This window comes from Opisthocomus hoazin, chromosome W (genome assembly GCF_030867145.1).
Source record: "Opisthocomus hoazin isolate bOpiHoa1 chromosome W, bOpiHoa1.hap1, whole genome shotgun sequence".
Classification (NCBI taxonomy): Eukaryota; Metazoa; Chordata; class Aves; order Opisthocomiformes; family Opisthocomidae; genus Opisthocomus; species Opisthocomus hoazin.
In genome coordinates this window covers 18,689,944-18,713,022 of record NC_134453.1, presented here as the reverse complement: position 1 = coordinate 18,713,022, position 23,079 = coordinate 18,689,944, and the positions used below count along the sequence as shown (strand labels likewise).

At 45.4% G+C, this 23,079-nt stretch overlaps 1 protein-coding gene across 15 annotated transcripts in view; it reads left to right on the top strand.

The window, feature by feature from the left end:
* The window catches only part of LOC142365710 (E3 SUMO-protein ligase PIAS2-like), a 51,226-nt gene that overhangs the window by 11,138 nt on the left and 17,009 nt on the right, over window positions 1–23,079 (top strand). For 5 of the 15 annotated variants that reach the window (XM_075446783.1, XM_075446778.1, XM_075446780.1 and 2 more), the window contains exons 3-13: window positions 858–942; window positions 1,563–1,613; window positions 1,740–1,830; window positions 6,471–6,605; window positions 8,277–8,382; window positions 15,031–15,104; window positions 15,972–16,132; window positions 16,734–16,867; window positions 17,313–17,481; window positions 19,710–19,849; window positions 21,610–21,647. In XM_075446783.1, coding sequence (XP_075302898.1) covers window positions 858–942; window positions 1,563–1,613; window positions 1,740–1,830; window positions 6,471–6,605; window positions 8,277–8,382; window positions 15,031–15,104; window positions 15,972–16,132; window positions 16,734–16,867; window positions 17,313–17,481; window positions 19,710–19,849; window positions 21,610–21,647 — 1,184 coding nt within the window. The other 10 variants (XR_012766577.1, XR_012766576.1, XR_012766581.1 and 7 more) reach the window with 7 other exon arrangements.

Genomic DNA, 23,079 nt, shown 5'->3' with positions numbered 1-23,079 from the left:
GTTTTATGTTTGTATCTTTTTTTGTGTGTGTTCTGGACATAGAGATAATCTTCTCCGAATGTTACAGTGTACAAGATAGTCTAGTTCTTCCAATTTTGCTTGGTTGAGCTGTGCTATTTTTGCATTTGTCCTCCTTGCTGGTTAAACTGCTGGACAAGTCCAATCTACCTTTATTTCAGGTCGAGATTTCTAACTTCAAGTCAAAAGAAAGTGGAAAAGTAACATGTACCTGTTATGAACACTTAATACTAAAATATTACTGCTCCGCATCACTGACAGACAAGGAGGATTCTGATATGAAAGTTGTATTTATTTTTTTGTTAAATGCTACTGAGGGGTAATTCCCAGATGTGAAGTCTAGCTGGCTTCTGTGGCATTAGGGGTTGTGCTTCCTCCTTTCCTCCCCAAAGGCTTAGTTACCTTTAGCTGTTTCAGAATTGTGTAGTTTTCCAGCTGTCCATTAATAACTTCAGGTGCATGTTCTCTTCTTGTAGTACGTTAAAATAGTTGTAAACGTCTTCTCTGTGGTACTCTTCTTGCTAGGTATCCAGTGTTTTGTTGTGTGTGTTTGAGCCTTTCTCACTTGGGAGAAGGGATTATAACACGGCTTGCCAAGCTGCTTTAGTACTGAAGTGTAATGTGATATTAAGCCATCTGAATATAGATGAATGAATGATTTGTTCTGTTGCTTTCCTGTTGATGGTTACATGCAGTTCAGCCACAATTTGATTATATTAATTGACTTTTGCCTTGTTCCAGGCAAAACTTAATTGCAGATCCTGTTTTAATCAATGACTTCAATCCCCATGGTTAAGCCTCTTTTGTGTCTGTCTTTTTTTTTTTTTTTTTCTTTCTAGTACAGAGCAGTATTCAGAGATTCCAAGAGAAGTTTTTTATCTTTGCTTTAACACCTCAGCAGGTCAGAGAAATCTGTATTTCCAGGTAAGTAGTAAGAGCATGGCATAATGAAGGTAAACTTTTGCAAAATTTCAGGAGAAAGTGTGGGTTTTGGGTTCATTTTACGTGTCACATAAGCTTGCAGATGCAGTGTGATAATCATCACCGAAGCTATACTGAGTTTATCTGTCCTGTTTTCTTCAGGAACTACTGCGCACAGTGTTTATGTGCGCCACCAAAGAGTTAACAATTATTTGGTTCCAAATAGTTGTGACGATTTAGAGAGGTGGTAAGCTTTTCTTCCCTGCGTGTTTCCTGGCTGCAGGATTGGAAGGCTGCTTTTATCTTTTGTCCCGGGGTTCATGTTGTTGCAAGACCTATGGAGTAAGCCAAGAGAATTCGTAGGGTTTTTTCCTCTCTGGCAACATCATACTTTATTGTTACTAGAAGCTCTTGATAGAGGATGCTGATCCTAAAGTCCTGTTTAACCTGCAGTAGCTGAACAGAGGTGTCACTTGTAAGACATGTTCATAGCTCAATAAAAGAAAAAATAAGAGCAAAGTTTAGTGATGCTGGGGCAGGCGTGCCAGTTCTTTCTGCATATGACTAAATATGGGATCTGCTGTGTAAATGGGTGCTTCTCTTTTTCTTTCTCTTTGTCACAGGGACTTCTTGCCTGGGGGCAGGAGAGATTACACCGTCCAAGTTCAGCTAAGGTATCTTTTTCACAGTATTCTCTTGTAACTTCTTAACTGGCTAATGTAACATAAGTCTGGATGTCTGTGGGGATGTGTGAATGTGGTGCCACTTGAAAATGACACTTTCTATTTTTGGGGATATAGGTTATGCCTAGCAGAGACGAGCTGCCTGCAAGAAGATAATTACCCTAATAGTTTGTGTATTAAAGTAAATGGGAAGCTGTTTCCGTTGCCGGTAAGCTTGTTTGTACGTATTTGTGGCTTCTCTGTGGCTGTGTGTGTCTTTTCTATAATGCTAGCTTGCTAAAACAATCAAGCTTTTTGTTATCACTCATTTACCTAGTTATTAACATTAGGTATATGGTTTGTATGTTTGCTGTGGGAGATGGCCATTATTGCTGTTAATCATGTTACAGCCACTGCATGGATTAATTGTGTTTTAGCCACCTATAGCCATCCTCATCTGTTGCAGTTAACGCAACAAAACATGTCAGAACCAAACCAATGTCTGCATTGGGAATCCTCCTCCTAGGTCTTCAAACTGAGTTTATTTGACTTGATTGATAGCAGCCCTCGCTGTTTGGGCTATCTATATTTGTGATTGGCTTGAGTTCCTTCTTGTTACGAGGCAATGGTATCACCTTCTCATGTACAAGTTTGTGTGCTGCTCTGCATCTGTCTGGTCTGAGCAGAATTCATTGCTGGGATGAAGAACACTTTAGGGTTCTTGGCATTTGCTGATACTAGAGCAGAACAGTGCTGGCAGCCATACACTTTACTGGTGTCTGATGTGGCAAAAGTTAGTATGTAGGCAGGGCCACCTCAAGGCTGGAATATATACAAAAAGGGAAAAGCTCTCATTCTTGAAAAAAAATCCCTGGAACAGGTATCTCTGTACAATAGAACAGAGAAACTCTTACACAACCCATTCTGAAATAGTTCTGGAAGCTACAGAAGATGGAAAAAGTAGTGCAGAGGGGTTTTTTTTTCAGCAGTGGATTTGGAAAAATGCTGTGTAGAGAGAGGAGGTGTGAAACCTCTTTTTTTCAGAATGTTTGTCACCTTCTTGGTGTCAGATGTGGCATCCTGTAGCCTCCCTCCTATATGTGACCGTGACTGCTTTTTCTGTCTTTACTCAGCTTCAGTGAGACTCCCTAGCTTCTCTTCCCCTACTCCTTTAACCGTTGCATCACTGTTCTTTTATCTGTGTCTTCAGTGTGTAAGAGGATTTCTTTCATATGTTTTCTGGTCAGTGTTTTTTGCAAATGCCAGTTATGTTCTTTGTGACAGCCTTGCAGGATTTTCTCCTTTCTTCTGCAGATTGTCTTCCTTTCTTTAAGCCACCCACCAAAAAGAATTTGGTCTGATGTTGTTCTCTGGATGTCAATGTCTGCTGGCGCTCAATCTTGCTAATACAGTTTATATTCTGCTATGCTGTGTTATGCCATCTGTTTTGTGTGTAGCATACATCAGTCGTAGCGAAAATTGTTTGCAGTCTTGGATTATTGCTTTGCTTTAGATCTAAACCCTCCCTGTGGGTGCTTCCTGCACATCATAAGATGATTCTTTAATTGGTTCAGCAAAAACTTTAGGCGAGAAAGTGAATAAATGACTATTGTCTTGGCAACTTTCTTTCCTGTCCTCTATCAGTATGAGCTGAATGGCAAATAGTCTGTGTGAGTGCTCCTGCAAGTGTGTTTTGTCGATTTGGTCAGTGGCAGTCCCTTTCTGTTGCAGGAAATATAAGGTAACTTCTTTGAGGCAAAGATTACTATTGTCCAACTCCACCAACACACATTGGTGTTAAGTAATTAATCGGTGATGCCAGCCTCTATTGCTAGCTTGTACAATTCGTGAGTACTGTTCTGTTTTTCCCTGGTATAGCAGTTCATGCCTCTGCAGATGTCTGAATTACTGTTGGTCATCTCCTTGGCTGCAATCCTTAGTAGAAACTTGAGAGAAATGCTGCCAGCGTGCCAGTACTGCTTCAGGTTGTGCCAACTCATGTTAACACGGTGTTTTCTTGTATTCCTACAACTGTGTCGTCCTCTTGCAGTGTTGGTTCTGACTTAAAAGGAGTAAATGTAGAGCCTTGCATGGTGTCTTGGCAAGTAAGAAGGATTTTATACATAATGCACTACAGCAGCTGCTTCTCCCATTGATTTCTTATAGGCAAGACAAAACGCAAAAGTTCAGAGAGGTAATTTGCTTTTCTTGGGGAGCTCTGTAGACCACTGCAGGTCTCTTTCAATGGACAAAATCAAATGTGTCAGGGCAGGTTGGAAATAGCTAGATAGAAGAGCAATCATGCTTTCTGTTAGAGTTTCTGGCTATAGTAGATTCCACCTGCTTTGACTAATATGGTTCTTGCAAGGAGAGTGGGAGACTTCTACCCAAATAATGTTGGTGCTTGGTAGCCACTAGCACTGGCAGCCTAGCTAAGCAGTGCTAGACCATGTTGGTTGCGATCAGTGAGCAGAGTGCTCTTTACCTAAGTTCTGGAAGGGTAGGAAGGGACGGTTTCAAAGTGTTCTAGGAGTACAAGATGGAATCTGATCTCAAGGTCATTGCTCTGTGGATGAACATATCAAAACCTTGACTGAAATGAAGGGTATGAGTTGCAGAGCCTGTCTCTGAAAAAGGAGGGGGAAAAAAAAAAGTTGGGAAAGGTAAGAGAACTTGCATCCTTGCTCTCTTGAAAGCAAGGCAGCTTCATTTTAGGTTGGAGACCAACAGGATTATTGTGGCTGGTACAGTGTGTGTGGAGATACTCTCATAAATATTGCAGTGATGGTGCGTTCATCCACGTAAGCTCATTGTGAAGTCACCGTAGTGGAGAAAGGCCTACTACAGCAAAGCCATTGGGATATACACTCTCTAAATGGCTGCAGCTGTTATGTCTGATCAAAGAAATAGTAAACTGTTCATTCTGTTGAATGTGAAATTGTCAGCAGTCCCCCCGCATCTGTTGCCTCTATGTTGTGAGATTAAAGCACCCATGGTGAGGTTCCTGATAGCTACTGGGTCAGCCCTCACCTGGGGCTAGAACCATTTTGGAGTTCTCCAGCAGTTGCTGTCTGCTGCTCTGACCTGGCAGACCTGCCTCTAGGAGCTCAGAGTCCGGATTCTGCCACTGCAAGCGAGAGTCCGGATTCTGCCACTGCAAGCGAGAGTCCGGATTCTGCCACTGCAAGCGAGAGTCCGGATTCTGCCACTGCAAGCGAGAGTCCGGATTCTGCCACTGCAAGCGAGAGTCCGGATTCTGCCACTGCAAGCGAGAGTCCGGATTCTGCCACTGCAAGCGAGAGTCCGGATTCTGCCACTGCAAGCGAGAGTCCGGATTCTGCCACTGCAAGCGAGAGTCCGGATTCTGCCACTGCAAGCGAGAGTCCGGATTCTGCCACTGCAAGCGAGAGTCCGGATTCTGCCACTGCAAGCGAGAGTCCGGATTCTGCCACTGCAAGCGAGAGTCCGGATTCTGCCACTGCAAGCGAGAGTCCGGATTCTGCCACTGCAAGCGAGAGTCCGGATTCTGCCACTGCAAGCGAGAGTCCGGATTCTGCCACTGCAAGCGAGAGTCCGGATTCTAATTAATCAAGGGCAGTGGTGAGGCACAACCAGGACTTGGTTGTCAGGTGGAAGGTGCAGGCTACTAACACAGGGGCTTTGGAAACCTGGGAAATGGTGGGACTGCTGTCGACTCCCCCTTGGATTAAAGGCAGTGATGATCCTATGGTATACTTGGCTAGAGAGTGGAAGAGGCTGTTTACTTCTGGTTTTTGTTTTCAGACTTAGCATCTTTCAAAGTAACTCTTTTTAAGCACTAGGCTGTGGATGTGTGTGTTTGGGTAAAAAATCAGTACATTTGTGTGTGTTTCCAACGTATCCTTTCTGGGAGAGTTTCTTGTATAGAACTGTCTTGATGTGAATGAAATCTGGCAGTCGGTTCTGTGCAAGGCCACATCCTTCTGGTGTGGGAGGAGTTTTGAGATGAGTGGACTGCAGGCTGTCTGTATGAGCTCCAAACAGCGACTGTCAGAGTTCCCGTTACGGATCTGGCTTGCTTTTATAGTGACAGGGTGAGGTGAATAAGCTGTACTCAGGCCGTGTGCTCCTTCACATTGCATGAGTAGTTTCTGCTCATGAGATGCCGGCGCTTGCCTAGAAGCAGAACTGAACTGGATGGCTCCTGATTCAATTTGCACACATCGTATAGGAAATAAAACTACAGAGAGAAACTGTGCAGGTTATGAAATTCTTCATCAAAGCTGAGGAAACAATATCTAGTTTGTTTCTGCAGACAAAAGCGAAGCCTACTAGTTCTTAAATACAGCTGATATTCCATGTACAGGCCTTCTTTCAGGGGCCTTGGCAGACTACAGGTGACAACCTGTCGCTGATGGGGCCAGGTGTAGCTGATGGGAAGCAAAGCAGACACCAAGGAGACATGGAGCTCTTGTTCCAAGACTTAATATTGTTTCTTCAATAGAATCAGTGAAGTGCTTTCTGGATGTGAAACACTGAATTAACTCCTCATGACTCGCTGTGACTTTGATGTTCTGCTCTCTGTCCATGGGGTGGGGGGGAAAGGACAAAGCATCAACATTGACCAAAATTGTGTTCTCTTCCACCTCTTCAGCACTTCTGTAAAACCTCTTTTGAACCAAAAATACTTCAAAATTGTGGTTGACTTATGGTGTTAGACTGGCAAAGACTGGTATTGCTCAGAGCAAGTGTTAACTTTAGTCTCCAGCCTAGAGAGCTGCTAGGTTTACCTGCTTCCCATAGATCTGTTCAAAACTCAGTCTGTTTCAGCAGGTTTCAGAGTACAGCAGGAAGACTTGTTAACACTTTCCTTGTCCTTTCTTCCCGTAGGGATATGCTCCACCGCCAAAAAATGGAATTGAGCAGAAGCGACCTGGGCGTCCCTTGAATATAACATCTCTAGTTAGGTTGTCGTCAGCAGTACCAAACCAGATTTCCATTTCCTGGGCTTCTGAAATTGGAAAGGTAAACTGTACGTTCTGCAGGATGTGAAAAGCTGTCTGAAGAAGCTCACCTAGCATTTGTTTTCCCCCACTGTCTGATGTTGCTACAAACCATATGCCAGCAAGTGTTTAGTATTAAGTGGCTGAACTTGTTATCAGTGCCAGGAAACAAAGTTTGCTCAAAGTATGGTAGCTTACAGTCATGTTCATAAAACTCACATACAGACTTCAAAGACTTCATTACAGAATTCAAACTGGAAAGCCTACTGTTAGGAGTTGTCTGAAATGTGTGTCAAAATAACAAAAATCTTTGTGGTGTAAATAGTGCAGAACAGGTCAGATATGACAAAATAACACTTTGCAGTATCTGTTGTAACTGTCCATTGGAGAAGGCTTTTTTAAACTGACCAGATGTGCCAAGGCTGTGGAAGTGGAGACAGACACTTGTTTTTGAGGTTTTTGTATTTTCTAACCAAGTAATACTGAGCAGTTTTACAAAAGCAATTTTTTTTTTCATAGGAAGAACTGGTTGATGGATATTTCCATCTCTATTCTTTTGAGATTGCACTTTTTTTTTTTTACATGAAAATAGCCTCTCTGAGTTGATTTTAAAAGCTCTCAGATGGCAGGTTGCTGGCAAGGGTTTACTGAGGAGGTGTCAGGCCACTGGTGTCAGCTGGGCTTGATGGATCTCAGACGTGCTTGGTTGGACCGTACTTGTGCAGTGTGTGCGTTTGTAATGTGGGATATCTGAGCAGTGTGTGGTTTACTACAGATGAAGAGTATTCTGGAAGTTTGGGTGGTTTCTTAGTGGTTTTCCATGCATTTGGATAACTTCATGTGCTCATCTAGGTAAAAGCTGGTTTTCCTATAGGTGGTAAAGGAGGAGCAGGGTGACAGGTGTTCTTATTCAAAATTCTTGTGCAGTACCCAGTTGGTGTAGGAGCCGTGAGAAGGTGGCTGGCAGGGAGTGGTGATAAGAGATGGCAGGCTGTGCTTGTTATACAGATGAAACCATTATTATTCTGCAGCAGTGGGACTTGCATCATTTTCTCTTCATTAGTGACCTTGAAGAGAGAGTGAACAGTGAACAAAAGCTGGCAAGCAGTATGAATTAGGGAAGAGTAGTAAATGCTAGGGCACGTGGCCAGCCTCAGAGTATGGTGTAATGAGGCTTGGATAAAAAATGCAGAGCAAGCTGAAGAAAAGGCACAAAGAAATTGGTGCAGTTGTGTGCCATTTGAAGGGTGTGTTTACACCCAAAAGAGCATTTGCCTTTTTCTTTTGTCACATGATTGTCTCTGAGCTCCCCACTAACAGATGGACGCTGGAAAAAAAGGGAAGGATTTAGGAGAAGTTCATAGAGACTGCATGTATGAGAAGGTGTGTGTCACCAGGCTAAATCATCTTTCCAAGAAAAGAGCCCGGATTGTCTCCTGGTTGTAGAGTTCCTCTTCTTGGTGAAATTACAGCTGGGGTAGGATAGTTGGACTTGATTGGCGGGAGTATTCTGGCAGAGTGTTGGACTCCTTCACAGTAACGAAGTTGTCTGTCAAGGCTTTTCACAACTACTAAGCAAAAAATCGGCATGTTTTTGTTTTTACTGTATGCTACAACTAGTGTAAATAATATGTTGTCATGGTCAAAGTAGGGTATGAAATCAATATTTAATCTTTAATTGCTCTTTTTGTAGAATTACTCCATGTCTGTGTATCTCGTTCGTCAGCTGACTTCGGCTATGCTTTTGCAGAGGCTAAAAATGAAAGGTATCAGAAACCCCGATCATTCCAGAGCACTAAGTAAGTCAAATGAACTTGCCTGTCTGTGCTTTCTGAGGGTGATGGGTGGCGCTCTAATAGAATGGGTAATACTAGGGGGATTTGGAGCATTTTGAAAAGAAAGACCATGTCCGAAGGTTCCTTTTGCTGTTTGTCCTGGGTTTGGCCAGGACAGGGTTAATTTTCACCAGAATCCAGGAAGGGACACAGCCGGGCGGGCTGACCCAACCTGGCCAAACAGAGCAGGGTATTCCATACCATGTGCTGTCATGCTGGGTGGCGGGAACTCTCTCGCGGCTTGGGAGTACGCAACGGCTCTGGCTCTATGGGTTCTGCGGTTTGTGTTTGTGTTCTCTCCTCATTTGTATCGTTGTTGTTCCTGTTCCCTTTGTTTGCTGTTCTGTTAAACTGCCCTTATCCTGACCCACCAGTTTCTGCCTGTTTCTTTCCGTTCTCCTCTGCACCCCAGAGCTTTTGTTGCTGGCCGCAGCCAAACCATAACATTAAATTTGGCACCCAAACGTGGGGCAGGGATAACGGCAGGGCTCAGCGGAGTGTGATAAAACAGCTTTCTTAGATTTTGTTAAAATTTATAATACGCATTTACTGTGTTAGTTAAATAGTCGCCGGTAAAAATGTTGCTGACTTTGATCAAATGGCTGTGGTATTTGAACCCTTACTTGCACTATGTGTTCATTGTTGTGCTGTTCATCATCACTGGGAAAAAGATCAGGATGATGATTCTGCTGTACTGTATGATATGGACTTATGTCATAACGTCACTGTGCATGAAATTAGGCTTGTATTTGTATGTGGCACTGTGGTCATTTCCATACCTCGGATCCTATCTCTTAGAGTTTGTTAATAATCGAACCCACTCTGTGGGGAAAAACGGAGGGGATACTTTCCCCCACTCTTTCGCCCCCCCTCTCCTTTAGGCTAGTCCTAATGGCTTTTGAGAATTTTGAGTACCCGTGGGATGCTCAGGCCAGCACTCTCCTATTGTTCTGCCTCCTGAATGGGTTTCAGGTTTTGTTTAGGGTTAAACAAATAGTTAAGAACATCATGCAGAGACCTGCCCCGGGGCTGGATAGCTCTGAATGGCTGGATGTGTGGGACATCATGGGCAAGTATCTAGGGCAGTGGACACCACTGGTACTTTTAAAACTCACCCTTGAGCAAGTGCGGAATCCGGACAGTCTAGTAAAATATCTGCAAAAAGTGTGCTGCCACCCTGGGAACTTGAGAGACACACAAATCACCTCAATGTGCTGGGGTCTGGCCCATGCCTACCGAGCTGCCAGGTTCAACGCTGTTCAGTGCTCTAAAGGGGAAGAAGGAGGGGGAAACGGAGCTGCAGGCACTGTGACTGGCGCTGCCCCCCTAGCCGGCCCTGCAGCCCCTCCAGCCCAGCAGGCAGTCACAGCACCCCCGATCGGCACCACGGCTGCCACAGCCGCAGGGGCGACCCTGGTTTCCCCGGTGGGCACGGCAACTGCTCCAGCCCCAGCTCCTGCAGCAGGCATTGCGGCTGAGCCCAATGACTCACCTGTGCTGGTAGCAGTTGCCCCTGTAAAACTAAAGAAAGACGCAAAGAGAGCAGAATGCTCCAGGAGGGATGACAATGAGCCAGGGTCATCGCAGGAGACAGACAGAGATCATCACCCGGTCCCTGTTCCTGAGCGAGCTGCGAGACATGCGGAAAGATTTCAGCCGCCACCCAGGCGAGCACATTGCCACCTGGCTGCTGCAGTGCTGGGATAACAGGGCCAGCAGCTTGGAATTAGAGGGCAAGGAAGCCAAGCAGCTGGGATTCCTGGCCAGGGATGGGGGCATTGGCAAGGCCATTGGGAAAAGGGAACAAGTCCTCAGCCTCTGGAGGAGGCTTCTGTCACGCATGAGGGAGAGGTACCCCTTCAGTGAGGATTTTGTATGCTACCCTGGCAAGTGGACCAATATAGAAAGGGGTATTCAGTACTTGAGGGAATTAGTTGTGCGGGATCTGGTCTACTATGACACAGATGATGACCAGGTACCCACAGACCCAGATGAAGTCCAGTGCACACCGTCTATGTGGAGGAAGTTTGTGCGGAGCGCACCACCCTCATATGCGTACTCGCTGGCAATAGTAAACTGGAGAGGTGAAGAGGCACCAACAGTGGATGAGGTGGCTGTCAGACTCCAGCAATATGAGGAAAGTCTCTCTTCCTCCCTTGTCTCAGCTGTGGAGAAACTGGCCCGGGAGGTCCAGCAAATCAAAGAAAATATGTCCTCTTCCCCACCTGTATGGGCCAGTGTCTCAGCCATTAGGGGCAAGCGTTTCTCTGCTCAGAGAGAATACAGAGGCTACACACCACGGGGCACCCTGTGGTTCTGCTTCTGTGTGACCACGGAGAGGACATGAGGAAGTGGGATGGAAAACCTACCTCAAGTCTAGAGGCACAAGTGTGTGAGCTGCAAGGTAAAACAATCACCAAAGGGGATTCTGTTAGGAAAAATGCCGTTCCAGTTTCCAGCAGCCAGCTCTCCAGACCAGGTAGGCAGTTTGATCTTGATTCCGATCCTCTGTAGGAGACCTCCAAGTCATTTTTACAGCAGGTGAGCAGCAAATTCTCTGACCAGGATTAGAGGGGCCCTGCCTCCAGCCAGGTGGAGGAAAGGGACAACCGTGTTTATTGGACGGTGTGGATTCGGTGGCCTGGCACGTCAGATCCACAAGAGTATAAAGCTCTAGTGGACACTGGTGCACAGTGTACTTTAATGCCATCAGAGTTCAAAGGGTCAGAGTCCATTTGCATTTCTGGAGTGACAGGGGGGTCCCAAGAGCTGAGTGTACTGGAGGCTGAAGTGAGCCTCAGTGGGAAGGAGTGGCAGAAGCACCCCATTGTCACTGGTCCCGAGGCTCTGTGCATCCTTGGTAAAGACTATCTTAGGAGAGGGTATTTCAAGGACCCAAGGGGGTATCGGTGGGCTTTTGGCATAGCTGCTTTGGAGGCAGAAGACATTAAACAGCTGTCCATTTTGCCTGGTCTCTCGGAGGATCCTTCCGTTGTGGGGTTGCTGAGGGTTGAAGAACAACAGGTACCCATCGCGACCACAACGGTGCACCGGCGACAATATCGTACCAATCAAGACTCCCTTCTCCCCATTCATCAGCTGATCCGCCAGCTGGAGAGTCAAGGAGTGATCAGCAAAACTCGCTCACCCTTTAATAGTCCCATATGGCCAGTGAGAAAATCTACTAGAGAGTGGAGACTGACAATAGACTACCGTGGCCTGAATGAAGTCACACCACCGCTGAGTGCTGCCGTGCCAGACATGCTAGAACTTCAATATCAGCTGGAGTCAAAGGCAGCCAAGTGGTATGCTACAACTGACATTGCTAATGCATTCTTCTCCATCCCTTTGGCAGCAGAGTGCAGGCCACAGTTTGCTTTCACCTGGAGGGGCATCCAGTACACCTGGAAGCGACTGCCCCAGGGGTGGAAACACAGTCCCACCATTTGCCATGGACTAATCCAGACTGCACTGGAAAAGGGTGAAGCTCCAGAACATCTGCAGTACATCGATGACATCATTGTATGGGGTGACACAGCGGAGGAAGTTTTTGAGAAAGGGGAGAAAATAGTTCAGACCCTCCTGGAAGCCGGTTTCGCCATTAAGCGAAGTAAAGTCAAGGGACCTGCTCAAGAGATCCAGTTTTTGGGGATAAAATGGCAGGATGGGTGCCGTCAAATCCCAATGGATGTCATCAACAAAACAGCAGCTATGTCTCCACCAACCAGCAAAAGGGAAGCACAGGCCTTCCTGGGTGTTGTGGGTTTTTGGAGGATGCACATCCCAAATTACAGCCAGACTGTAAGTCCTCTGTACCACGTGACCCGGAAGAAGAATGATTTTGAATGGGGCCCTGAGCAACGACAGGCATTTGAACAAATTAAACGGGAGCTAGTTCATGCCGTAGCCCTTGGTCCAGTCCGGTCAGGGCAAGATGTTAAAAACGTGCTCTACACCACAGCTGGGGAGAATGGCCCAACCTGGAGTCTCTGGCAGAAAGCACCAGGGGAGACTCGAGGTCGACCCCTGGGGTTTTGGAGCCGGGGATACAAAGGATCCGAGGCCTGCTATACTCCCACTGAAAAAGAGATTCTGGCAGCATATGAAGATGTTTGAGCTGCTTCAGAAGTGGTCGGCACTGAAGCACAGCTCCTCCTGGCACCACGATTGCCGGTCCTGGGCTGGATGTTCAAAGAGAGGGTCCCTTCTATGCATCATGCCACCGATGCTACGTGGAGTAAGTGGGTTGTGCTGATCACACAGCGGGCCCGAATGGGAAACCCCAGTCGCCCAGGAATTCTGGAGGTAATCATGGACTGGCCAGAAGGCAAAGATTTTTGGAGCATCGCCAGAGGAGGAGGCGACACGTGCTGAAGAGGCCCCACTGTATAACCAGCTGCCAGAAGATGAGAAACAGTATGCCCTGTTCACGGATGGGTCCTGTTGCATTGTGGGGAAGCAGCAGAGGTGGAAGGCTGCTGTATGGAGCCCTACACGACAAGTCGTGGAAACTGCCGAGGGAGAAGGTGAGTCCAGCCAGTTTGCAGAGGTGAAAGCCATCCAGCTGGCTTTAGACATTGCCAGTCGAGAGAAGTGGCCAGTGCTCTATCTTTACACCGACTCCTGGATGGTGGCCAATGCCTTGTGGGGGTGGCTGCAGCAATGGAAGAAGAACAACTGGCAGCGCAGAGGAAACCCATCTGGGCTGCCCCATTGTGGCAAGATATTGCTGCCCGTCTGGAGCAGTTGGTTATAAAAGTGCATCACGTGGACGCCCACGTCCCTAAGCGTCAGGCCACTGAGGAACATCAAAACAACCAGCAGGTGGGTGTATCACATCCCCTACCATGCACCAGCCTCTGGAAAGACAGAGCGGTACAATGGGCTGCTAAAAACCACTTTGAGAGCAATGGGGGGTGGTACTTTGAAAAACTGGGATACTCATTTAGCAAAGGCCACCTGGTTGGTGAACACCAGGGGATCCACCAACCGGGCTGGTCCTGCCCAGTCAAAACCTCAGCGCCCCGTAGAAGGGGATAAAGTCCCTGTAGTGCACATGCGGAACATGTTAGGGAAGACAGTCTGGGTTAGTCCTGCCTCGGGCAAAGGCAAGCCCGTCCACGGGATTGCTTTTGCTCAAGGACCTGGGTGTACCTGGTGGGTAATGCGGAAGGATGGGGAAGTCCGATGTGTACCTCATGGGGATTTGATTTTGGGTGAGAATAGTCCATAAATAAATTGTATAAAGTTAATTGTTAAATAACCCTGTCACTGTCTGTTATCACTGTTATAATTGTTATATGTTGTACCAGTAGTAGCATAGTAAGAATCGTCCAGATTAAAGAAGGATGGACTTTTTTGATGAAAACCTAGCAGAGCACAGCGATGATGGGACTGGACCTGGTTTTCAACAACTGGCACCCAGCAACTTCATCAAGATCGACATTTCCAACCTGCAGACTGTGGGCACGGGCCGCACCAGATGCATCAGCCGTGAGCTCCGGATGCAGCAAGTGACTGCCCATCACCACACGTCACCTCTCGTGCCACGGAAGACCGTTACGACAGATGGAGCCCGAAGTCATGGATTAAACGAACTCAACGGACACTTCAGAGTGATGATCCATAGACTAAGGGAATGATATCTGGAGACAGGAGGAGAAGTGGTGATCAACTGGACAATGGGGGACCTGGGCATGACGTAGATGGTATGGAATAAGGGGTGGATAATGTCCTGGGTTTGGCCAGGACAGGGTTAATTTTCACCAGAATCCAGGAAGGGCCACAGCCGGGCGGTCTGATCCCACCTGGCCAAACAGAGCCGGGTATTCCATACCATGTGCCATCATGCTGGGTTCCGGTTGGGGGGGAGCTGGGCGGTAGGAACTCACTTGCAGCTCGGTAGTGCGCGACGGCGGGCGGTGAGAGTGGCTGTCTGGGTTGTGCAGTTTGTGTTGTGTTTTCTCCTTATCTGTATCATTGTTGTTCCTGTTCCCTTCGTTTGCTGTTCTGTTAAACTGCCCTTATCCCGACCCACCAGTTTCTGCATGTTTCTTTCCGTTCTCTTCTGCACCGCAGCGGGGGGAGGGGCGGCTGTGTGGTGCTTTTGTTGCCAGCTGCAGCCAAACCATAACACTGTTGCTGAGGCATCGTGTGATTTTTTCATCAAGGGTTGCTGTGCTGGTAGGGAGTACGCCTAGAGATCCCAACTGAAATGTTCTTGTGGGGATGCCATGAGCACCGCTTACTGTGGTGGGCTGTGAGGTGCAGGCAGACGTCCTGAATTATCTTCACTTGCATGTGATTAGCCATTGTCCTTGTACCTCACTCACTGATGATTATTTTATTGATTATCTCTTCGCACCTTGGGTTGAGTTTGCTCTACTAACTGTTGTGGCTGTTAGTGCATCTGCTGCACATCAAACAATCTTGTGATGCACAGTGTTTGCCAGTTGCTTATAAATAGTGAAACTATTGTTGACACTGCTGTGAACGAGTTTCCTAGATGCTTATTTTTTTAGGTAGCTGAAAATAAAGTACATGTACTGGTGAATCAAGAATAGCGTTTTAAATAACGGTGTTTGTCTGTAACCTCTTAATTTATTTCTATAGTTAAAGAAAAATTAACTGCAGATCCTGATAGTGAGATTGCCACAACCAGTCTGCGAGTATCTCTGATGTGTCCTGTAAGTACTGCTGGAAAGTACCAAATACTGATTTGTATTTACATCTTTGGTGCAGAGTTGTGCTGCTTTTAAAAGGCCTCGCTTTAGAAACTTTGCTGGCTTTTGTTACGTACTGATTCATTAATATAAAATAGTGAGGGAGAAGAGTGCATCTGCAAGCACCTGATTGTAGCAGCACTCAGCCAGCTATGGTTTAGAACTGCAAATGCCTCGGCTGTAATGTGGTCAGAATCAGGCTGCTGCTCCTCGTGTGTGTAGAGTGAGGCCTTTAGAAGGATTAATCGTGTATATTGAGGTGTTGAGACTAATTGGACAGGGTGACAGAATAATTAATGGGCACAGTGATAACTAAAACTTTGGATCCCCTCATCTTGGTGGTATTGCTTATACTGCCAGTTGCTATAACAAATAAAAAAAAAATTGATCACTGTGTAGCAAGGTAACACTGCTGTGGGGTTGCTCTTCCCGGGTAGAACCTGGCCCTGTGACTCCTCTGTTAAGCTAAAGGTTAAAATGGGGGTTACGCTATTCTGAGTCTAACGTAACGGGAGCTCACAAAATGTGGCTGAAAGAAAATGGTAAAAGCAGGTGCTTCAGTAGGTCTATTAATAAAAAATAAAATCCTAGAAATAATGTTGGTGTGGGTCCATTAGAAATGTTTCTGATCATTTTCACCTCTGAAGACTTTGAGGATGACTTTATTGTGCCTTTGATAGGGCTTGGTTTGCCTGCAGCGATATTAGTGCTGGGCACCTCTGTAGTGAGGAGAGACAGTTACTCCACTGCCTGCCTCCGATTTCATTGTTAGCCATCCAGGGCTACTTCACTGTCTTCTGTTCTGACGCTCTTTAAATGCATCTCCTGCAGCTGGGAAAAATGAGACTGACAATCCCATGCCGGGCTGTTACTTGCACACACTTGCAATGTTTTGATGCTGCTCTTTATCTTCAAATGAATGAAAAGAAGCCTACCTGGATCTGCCCTGTCTGTGACAAAAAGGCAGCTTATGAGAGCCTAATATTAGATGGGTAAGAGACTGGGTTTGCAGGTTACACAATTGCTTAAAAGTTTTCACGATGTACTTGATAGCTACTTTTGTGACTTGAGGTTTAGACATTTCATGCTATTTTCTGTGTCAAAATACTTTAGACTGGGAGGAACCATTAGACATAGTTTCTATTCCTGTGTAATGAGCTACGTCAACTTATCTACTTACCGCATCATCAAACTCTTGAGCCTCAGTATATTTCCTCTGGAGCAATCCAGATGGGATATCTAAGGATAGGGCTCCCTTTTACATGGCCCTGTCTCTGAAGTTATTAACTTTAAAATTTAACTCATAAACAAGTGTCAAACTTGATTCAAAGGGTGATGGTTTCTGCTTCTGTATGGAAATCTATAAATTGCAGTGGTGCTGGAGTGGAGTATGGGTAGGCTGGGATACCCTTTCAGGTTTTGATGTCTGCAAAGGCTGTAGTTCTGGGCTTTTGGGTAAGATGAACTAGGGAGAGAGTATGTCCAGTGGGTCTAAAGGTGATCATACAGCTTTTTAGCTGTGTCTCCTTTTCACTTAGAAGAAAAAAATTTCATTTGGAATCAAAAATGAAACCACTTAACTTTATTTTTCAGGCTCTTTATGGAAATCCTTAATGAATGTTCAGATGTAGATGAGATCAAATTCCAAGAAGATGGCTCCTGGTGCCCCATGAGGCCAAAGAAAGAAGCTGTGAAAGTCTCAAGTCCACAGTGCACCAAAATAGAAAGTACGTACACCTGGGTACTGGTTGCAAACTGACAAAAAGTCTTGGAGACTTGGTTGTAGCTTGGATGTTGATGTTTGGTTTGTGGAGGGCTTAATATTTCCAACCTTTGTCATTTGAACTAAAAAGAAAGGATTGTGTGTCTACAAGCATGAGGTTTTGGGCTTTGTCTTTGTGCTTTATAATAGCAGTTAAGAAGATGAAAGGTTGCTCTTGTTTTAGGTCCTTCAACTGATAATTAAAAGGATAATTAAGAGATTAAAGCTTGTGCTTTAATATTATTGGTGTGATACAGAATACTAATAAAACAGTTCCTGGGCTGTAATGTTCTCTGTAGTGGCCAGGAAGATGAGCTAAAACAGGATTTGAGTTCCTGGTTCTGTTGTGACTAGAGACTGCAGATGTCAACAGCCTTTTAAAAACAGTGACGCTTTATTCTCTTGTTTAGGTTCCAGTGTTAACAAACCATGTTCTGTGATGGTGGCCAATGAGGTCAGCAAGAAGAAAGTTGACATTATTGACTTGACAATAGAAAGCTCCTCTGATGAAGAGGAAGATCCTCCTGCCAAAAGGAAGTGCATATTTATGTCTGAAACACAAGGAAGCCCAACCAAAGGGTTTGTCAATTTTAAAGTTAGTTGTTGTTCTGTAATGTCTCAGATAAACTGATGTGTAGACAAATGGACTTGTAATATCTCTTCGGGATCCAGCTCCACGCTTCCAGAGGGGAATTTCTAGGCCTCTCCTTGCAGAAGGTTGTATTGAGACAGTACCTTTGTACAGGCAAAACACTATTGAATAGTTTTACATCTCACAAAAGACTTGTGCTGACTGTTGCTGTGTTTGCAGGGATATTTCTGTATAGGAAAGGAAGCTGATTAAGGTAACGGACAGGATTCTTCTGAGAAAGCAAGTTGTGCCAAGTGGAGGAGTTTCATGCGTTCTTGCTAAGTTAGTGTCGTCTTAAAGGTTTTTCTCTCACTGTCTATTACGCCCTTTGCCTAATCTGCTCTGGTGCCCAGGAAGCTAGGCTGTGTTGTGTGTTTCATCCATCCTGTCAGTCTTGAAAGTGAGGTGCTTTGCTGTTTTGAATCAAGACAAGCTCTTCCTCCACCTCTCTGTTAATCTCTGGAATGTCTTGGACACTGTTGGCTGTGGTTGTTGGTCAGTCCTGCAGCTTGGTTAGCACAACCAACGACTTCCCAAGTCCTCTGTCAACTGCTCCATCTTTGTAGTCGTGCCTGACTTCAGTGGCAGGCTTAACCAGCTGCTTTACCGTTGTGGCTCCTTCTATCTGTCCTGACCTGTGCAGCTTGGATGCAGTAACTGTTTGTGGCTTCCATAAAGTTCTTGCTCTTGGCCCGTAGGTGCAGGAGACATGCAGGGAGTGAGAGGCACCGATTAGGCTCACCAGCAGTCACTGCCCCACCAGGCAATTCCAGTGATGGCTTATTAGTGTTGCTGCCTGCATGAGGTGTGTGTCTGTCTCTCAGCATAGCGGCTTACATCTTGTACTAAAGTAATAGTAATAAAACCAAAGCCCTACTGTTTTGCCAGCTCTTGAAGCAGTGAGCAGATGTATGGTGTCTCTAGTCCACGGGGATGTGTGGTGTTTGAGCAGATAGTTGGTCTTCGACAACTTTCAGCAGCGATACTGAAATGCTGTTGCTTTTTGTGAGGTTTGTGGAGGAATTCTTCTGTGAGAGACTGTTTCTTATGTTTGTAAGAAAGAAATAGCTACAAATACATCTCTCAGTGATTGTTTCAGAAGGCACCAAGACTTCCTTCCATCCTCCTGTGTTTCTCTGAGATGGCTACCTGCAACCCAAACTGTAGAAGGACTGAGTTTTCTTGTCTGTCTCTGACCAATGTATTTTCCTTACTGTCTGGGTATGGAAATGGCATGTTTCCATTCTTCAAATCCAAGTTGAAGCCAGGCTTCTGGGGAATAACTTATCTCCCATAAAGCATGTTGCCTGAATGATAGTTTTAGCAAAAACGGTGGGGTGTCTTCCTGTAGACAGAAGCAACACAGACGGAAGTGTAAGAGGTGCTGGAGAAGGGAGGGTCTGAAATTCAAGCTTCTGAAATAAGTAGCATAAATACAGCAATGCGACAGTCTGAGGAGGAAGACTTGAGTGGGTGACGCTCATGGCTGGTGGGAGCAGCTGGGAGTGGGATTCTGGGTGTTTCCACCCAACTTCGAGTTTATGAAGGATTTTACGCATGGGGCTGGTGCCTGAACTGCTGTGGTGTCACCCTTAACAGTGCCACAAAGTAATTGGGCAGAAGGTGGGGATGCAGAAGGGTTTGAACTGGTTGCACGCTCCTGGAGAGCTGAACTTAGCTTGGGCTCAGGCTGTGAGTAAAGATGGGGTTGATGGTGAACTCCCATGTGTAACCTGTGCTCCAGGGGCTGAGTAATGGTCAGTTGTGCCCTTGGTGTGACAGGTTAGCACTGAGGAACAGTTATGTGGAGAAACAGAAAGGAGCGCTCTCCTCCCGGCTCTGGCAACCTGTGCATCCTTCCCGGGGTGCTCTGCAGACACAGCCAGCCATTTCTGTCTCTGAATGGTCGACTGTTCTCAATGACTCCAGCACTGTATGTTGTTTTAATGCCAGCTTGCTCTTATGTCACAGCTGCTGTTGAGAGCCAAGATACAGTCATGTTGTTATGAAGACTGTTATGAAAGAGGAAATTAGAGTGGAATACTGTGTAGTGAGTAGCCACGCTACAGCTGTGTTGTAACATAGTGACCTCGTGAATGATTGCACAGCAGTGCATTGTTTCTCTTCTGTAACTAACGGCCAGGTTGTTTATAATTTCCCATGCTGTTTGCAACAGGGTTCTCATGTATCAGCCATCTACTGTCAGAGTGCCCAGCGTGACAACGGTTGATGCTACTGCTATTCCTCCTTCATTAACAGACTACCCAGTACCATTCCATCACCCGCCAATATCCAGTATTTCATCAGACTTGCCAGGTAGGTGGTGGCTATTTTTAACGTGTATTCTGACAGCCTGATTAATTTGCGGGGTGGGTGAAAACTGGAGAACTGATCAACTTTGGTGTTTTTTTTTTTTTAATGGAACAAGACTATATGCAGTATTGTGCTGATGTGATGTCTAGACAAGACCAGTACAGGCTGTCTTTCCAGTTTCAGATTGCACTTCACAACAGTGATGTGAAAAACGTTGCTCCTGGGGTACAGACGGGCCCTTTGGAATGGCAGCCAGAAACGCTTCTCACTAGACGCAGTTAGACTTTGTGTAGACATCTGGTCGTTATGTGTCGTAGATGTGAGGGAGAGCAGCTGCTTATTTTTTTACGGACGTGCGATGGCACCGACTCATCCCAGCCCTAGACGTAGAGAGATTCTGCTAGCTGATTCTCGTGGTGCTCTGTCTAGACTGTATGAAAAAGGTTAAGGTGAGCTACAATATGTAAGCTGACCTCTATTGACTTTCTTTATCTAGACATACCCTAAATGCCTATGATGTATTCTTCAACACTGCTGCTAAGTATCAGACAAAAGGTGGGGATACTGATTGTTTTCTATCCTGGCTCCTTGAAAAGAACACTCTGTGTAGGGACTCTGGGGGTTCTCTTTGCTGGCCATAGTGAACCCAGAGCCCGGGAAATGGTGACTTGTGGTGACAGGTGTCACACTGGCCTCCCGTACTTCCCTCTTCCCGCTTCATTGCCTGTCTCCATTTCTCCCCTGCAACATCTCTGGGTTTTTTCCTCTTCTTTCAGCACCAGTTTGGCAATGGGATGGATATCATTCCCCTTGTTTCTCTGTCCATTTTGGCTTCCTTACTGCTCCCTCCCTCCACTTCTCCCTTGTTAAGGAATTGGTTGTCTTCCCAAATTGGCGGGAATGGAAGTCTAGAACTGTTGTCTATCTCTGAAGTTCTAGAATGTGCAAGAACAAAAGAAGCTGAGCTTGAGTCTCCTTCAAAATTTTTCTCTAACGGAGGAGGAGATATGCTACTGGCTGGAACAGATTTGGAGGCGAGGGAGGAGGGAGGGAGGAAGTTTACCATTTCTTTCTGTTGACATAGCAAACACAAGGCCAATATTTAGAAACGAACCAAAAAAGGCTGTAATTTCTCATTGGTTTCCTGATTTTAAACATCTTGCACTAAATGCTTACACGCTAATGGTGTAAAAGATAGACACTAGTTGTCACTGCTCATAGAGGATATATGTTGAACTACTTGTAGTTTCCTCTTCTTCGTTCCTTTTATTTGCCTAGACACAAAAGGGGGATGATATTAGAAATGTTTCCTTATTGGCTGCCCGTGGGTGGAGGAAGAGACCTGCTGCTTGTTTTTGGACTTGTGCATGTTGTGACTTTACTTCATTCCAGCATCTTTAATGTGATGACACTCTTCATGTCCCAGTTTGGCCAAGTCAGGTACAATATGCAGTGAAACTTGCATTGTGAACCAACAGCTCCAAACGGCAGCCTCCATCTAAGCAACCGCATTGAACCACCCTGCAATATCCCGTGAATAATAATAATACATCATTATGTCATTCTCATTCTTAAAAAGGGTCACTTGTACTAGATAACTCGTTTTGCTGCTGCCTGAAGTAGTCTTTGAGAGTGGTGTCACAGTGGTATATTCCATTTAGAAACTGTAACAAAATTGCAAAATCTGTTCTACGACAACAAAAAAAGTTGTGTATGAATAAAAGAGAAGATGCATCAATTTATTATCCTTCTCTTCTTTCTAGGTCTGGATTTTCTTTCGCTAATCCCAGTTGATTCACAGGTATATTTCTAAACTGCTGTGGGGTTAATTTCTGAGTCTCTTTGTTTTTTGTGACATACTACTTGAGTAACTATCGGGATGCTGTCATCATTCATATTGTGCTTGCGATCCACTTTCTTAGCTCTAACCACAGACCAGGAAAATCCACTTTCCCATGAAGACGTAGTGATGAAGGCGCATTAAGGGAGGGTTTGGTTTAGCCTCATTGGGATATAAACTCAGGCATGGAAACTCACTCTTTATTGAGAGTTTGTCTTTCTAAAGCAGATACTTGCAGAGCACTAACATGAATACACCCATCGTGCACTTCACGGTCTTAGTTTGTACTGTGTATCCGTAAGGCAGATTAAGCTCTGTAAATATACTTCACTGATTGTTGTTTCTGTTGGTTTTGATATTAGTAGAACATTAAGTTTTAAAGAAAATATCTTCATTAATTTAATGGGCACATGAATGAACACTTTCACGATAAATCCCTCCATGTAACACCTAGGCCCTATCGGCTTTGGAAATTACCTGTATATACAGACTACAGCCTTTCAATGTGGGGGAGTATTGACTCCCTAACTAAGACAAGAGTATCTGAAGCAGACAGTAATAGGACTCTGCTGTAGAATTGACTTCCTGGTGCCTTAAACACAGAGGATGAACTCCCTCCTTTTCTTCCCACACACTGCATCTTGCACTACTTTGTGCCTGACCTTGAGATCTGAACTGCCAAAAGTGGGAGTAGCAGAAGTTTGTTCCATGTGGGAGGCTGGAAGCAGGTACGCTGCTATTGAGTGTCCCCTTCGGACAGTTCAAACAGGTCAGGCTTGGTCCCAAACACGTGCCCAAGATTGGAATCCACGGGGTAAGAGACAGTAAGGTGTGTTGAACAACGTGTGTGTGTGTGCATGTGTGTGTGGAGGTGCTTTGTATTACCCTCCTTTTTGGCACCTGGCAACCTTGTTCTGTTTCTAAATGCTTAAAATGTGTAGCTCTGGTTTGAGACAGCTCATCTTCCACTTCAGGAAACTTAAATAAGCTTAGTGATTTTTCTTAATTTGGCTTCATTAAGAAAGGGTTCAATTATCACTGCTGAACTGTTGAGACCTGCATGTGTCATTGTAGGGATATGCTATAAAAATGTGGATTAGTACCACAGCTGCCATTTGAGAGGATGAAACAATTCTAACCTCTACTGAAGCAGCAAAAAGCATTCCACTACCTTTCACGATGAAAGGAGCCCACAATATGCAGTTATGCCCAGTAGCTATGCGCAGCAAACTTTCTCCAAAGGCTAAGGGGTTTTTGATCATCCTGGGGACGTGATAGTGTTTCTTAATGTGCTACTCAAGGCTTGAGCTAACTAGTTAGGAGAAGAAAAAAAACATGGGGAGGATGAGGGAGAAGGGCTTGCGGCTACCATCTCTGCTTGCTTGCTTACTGG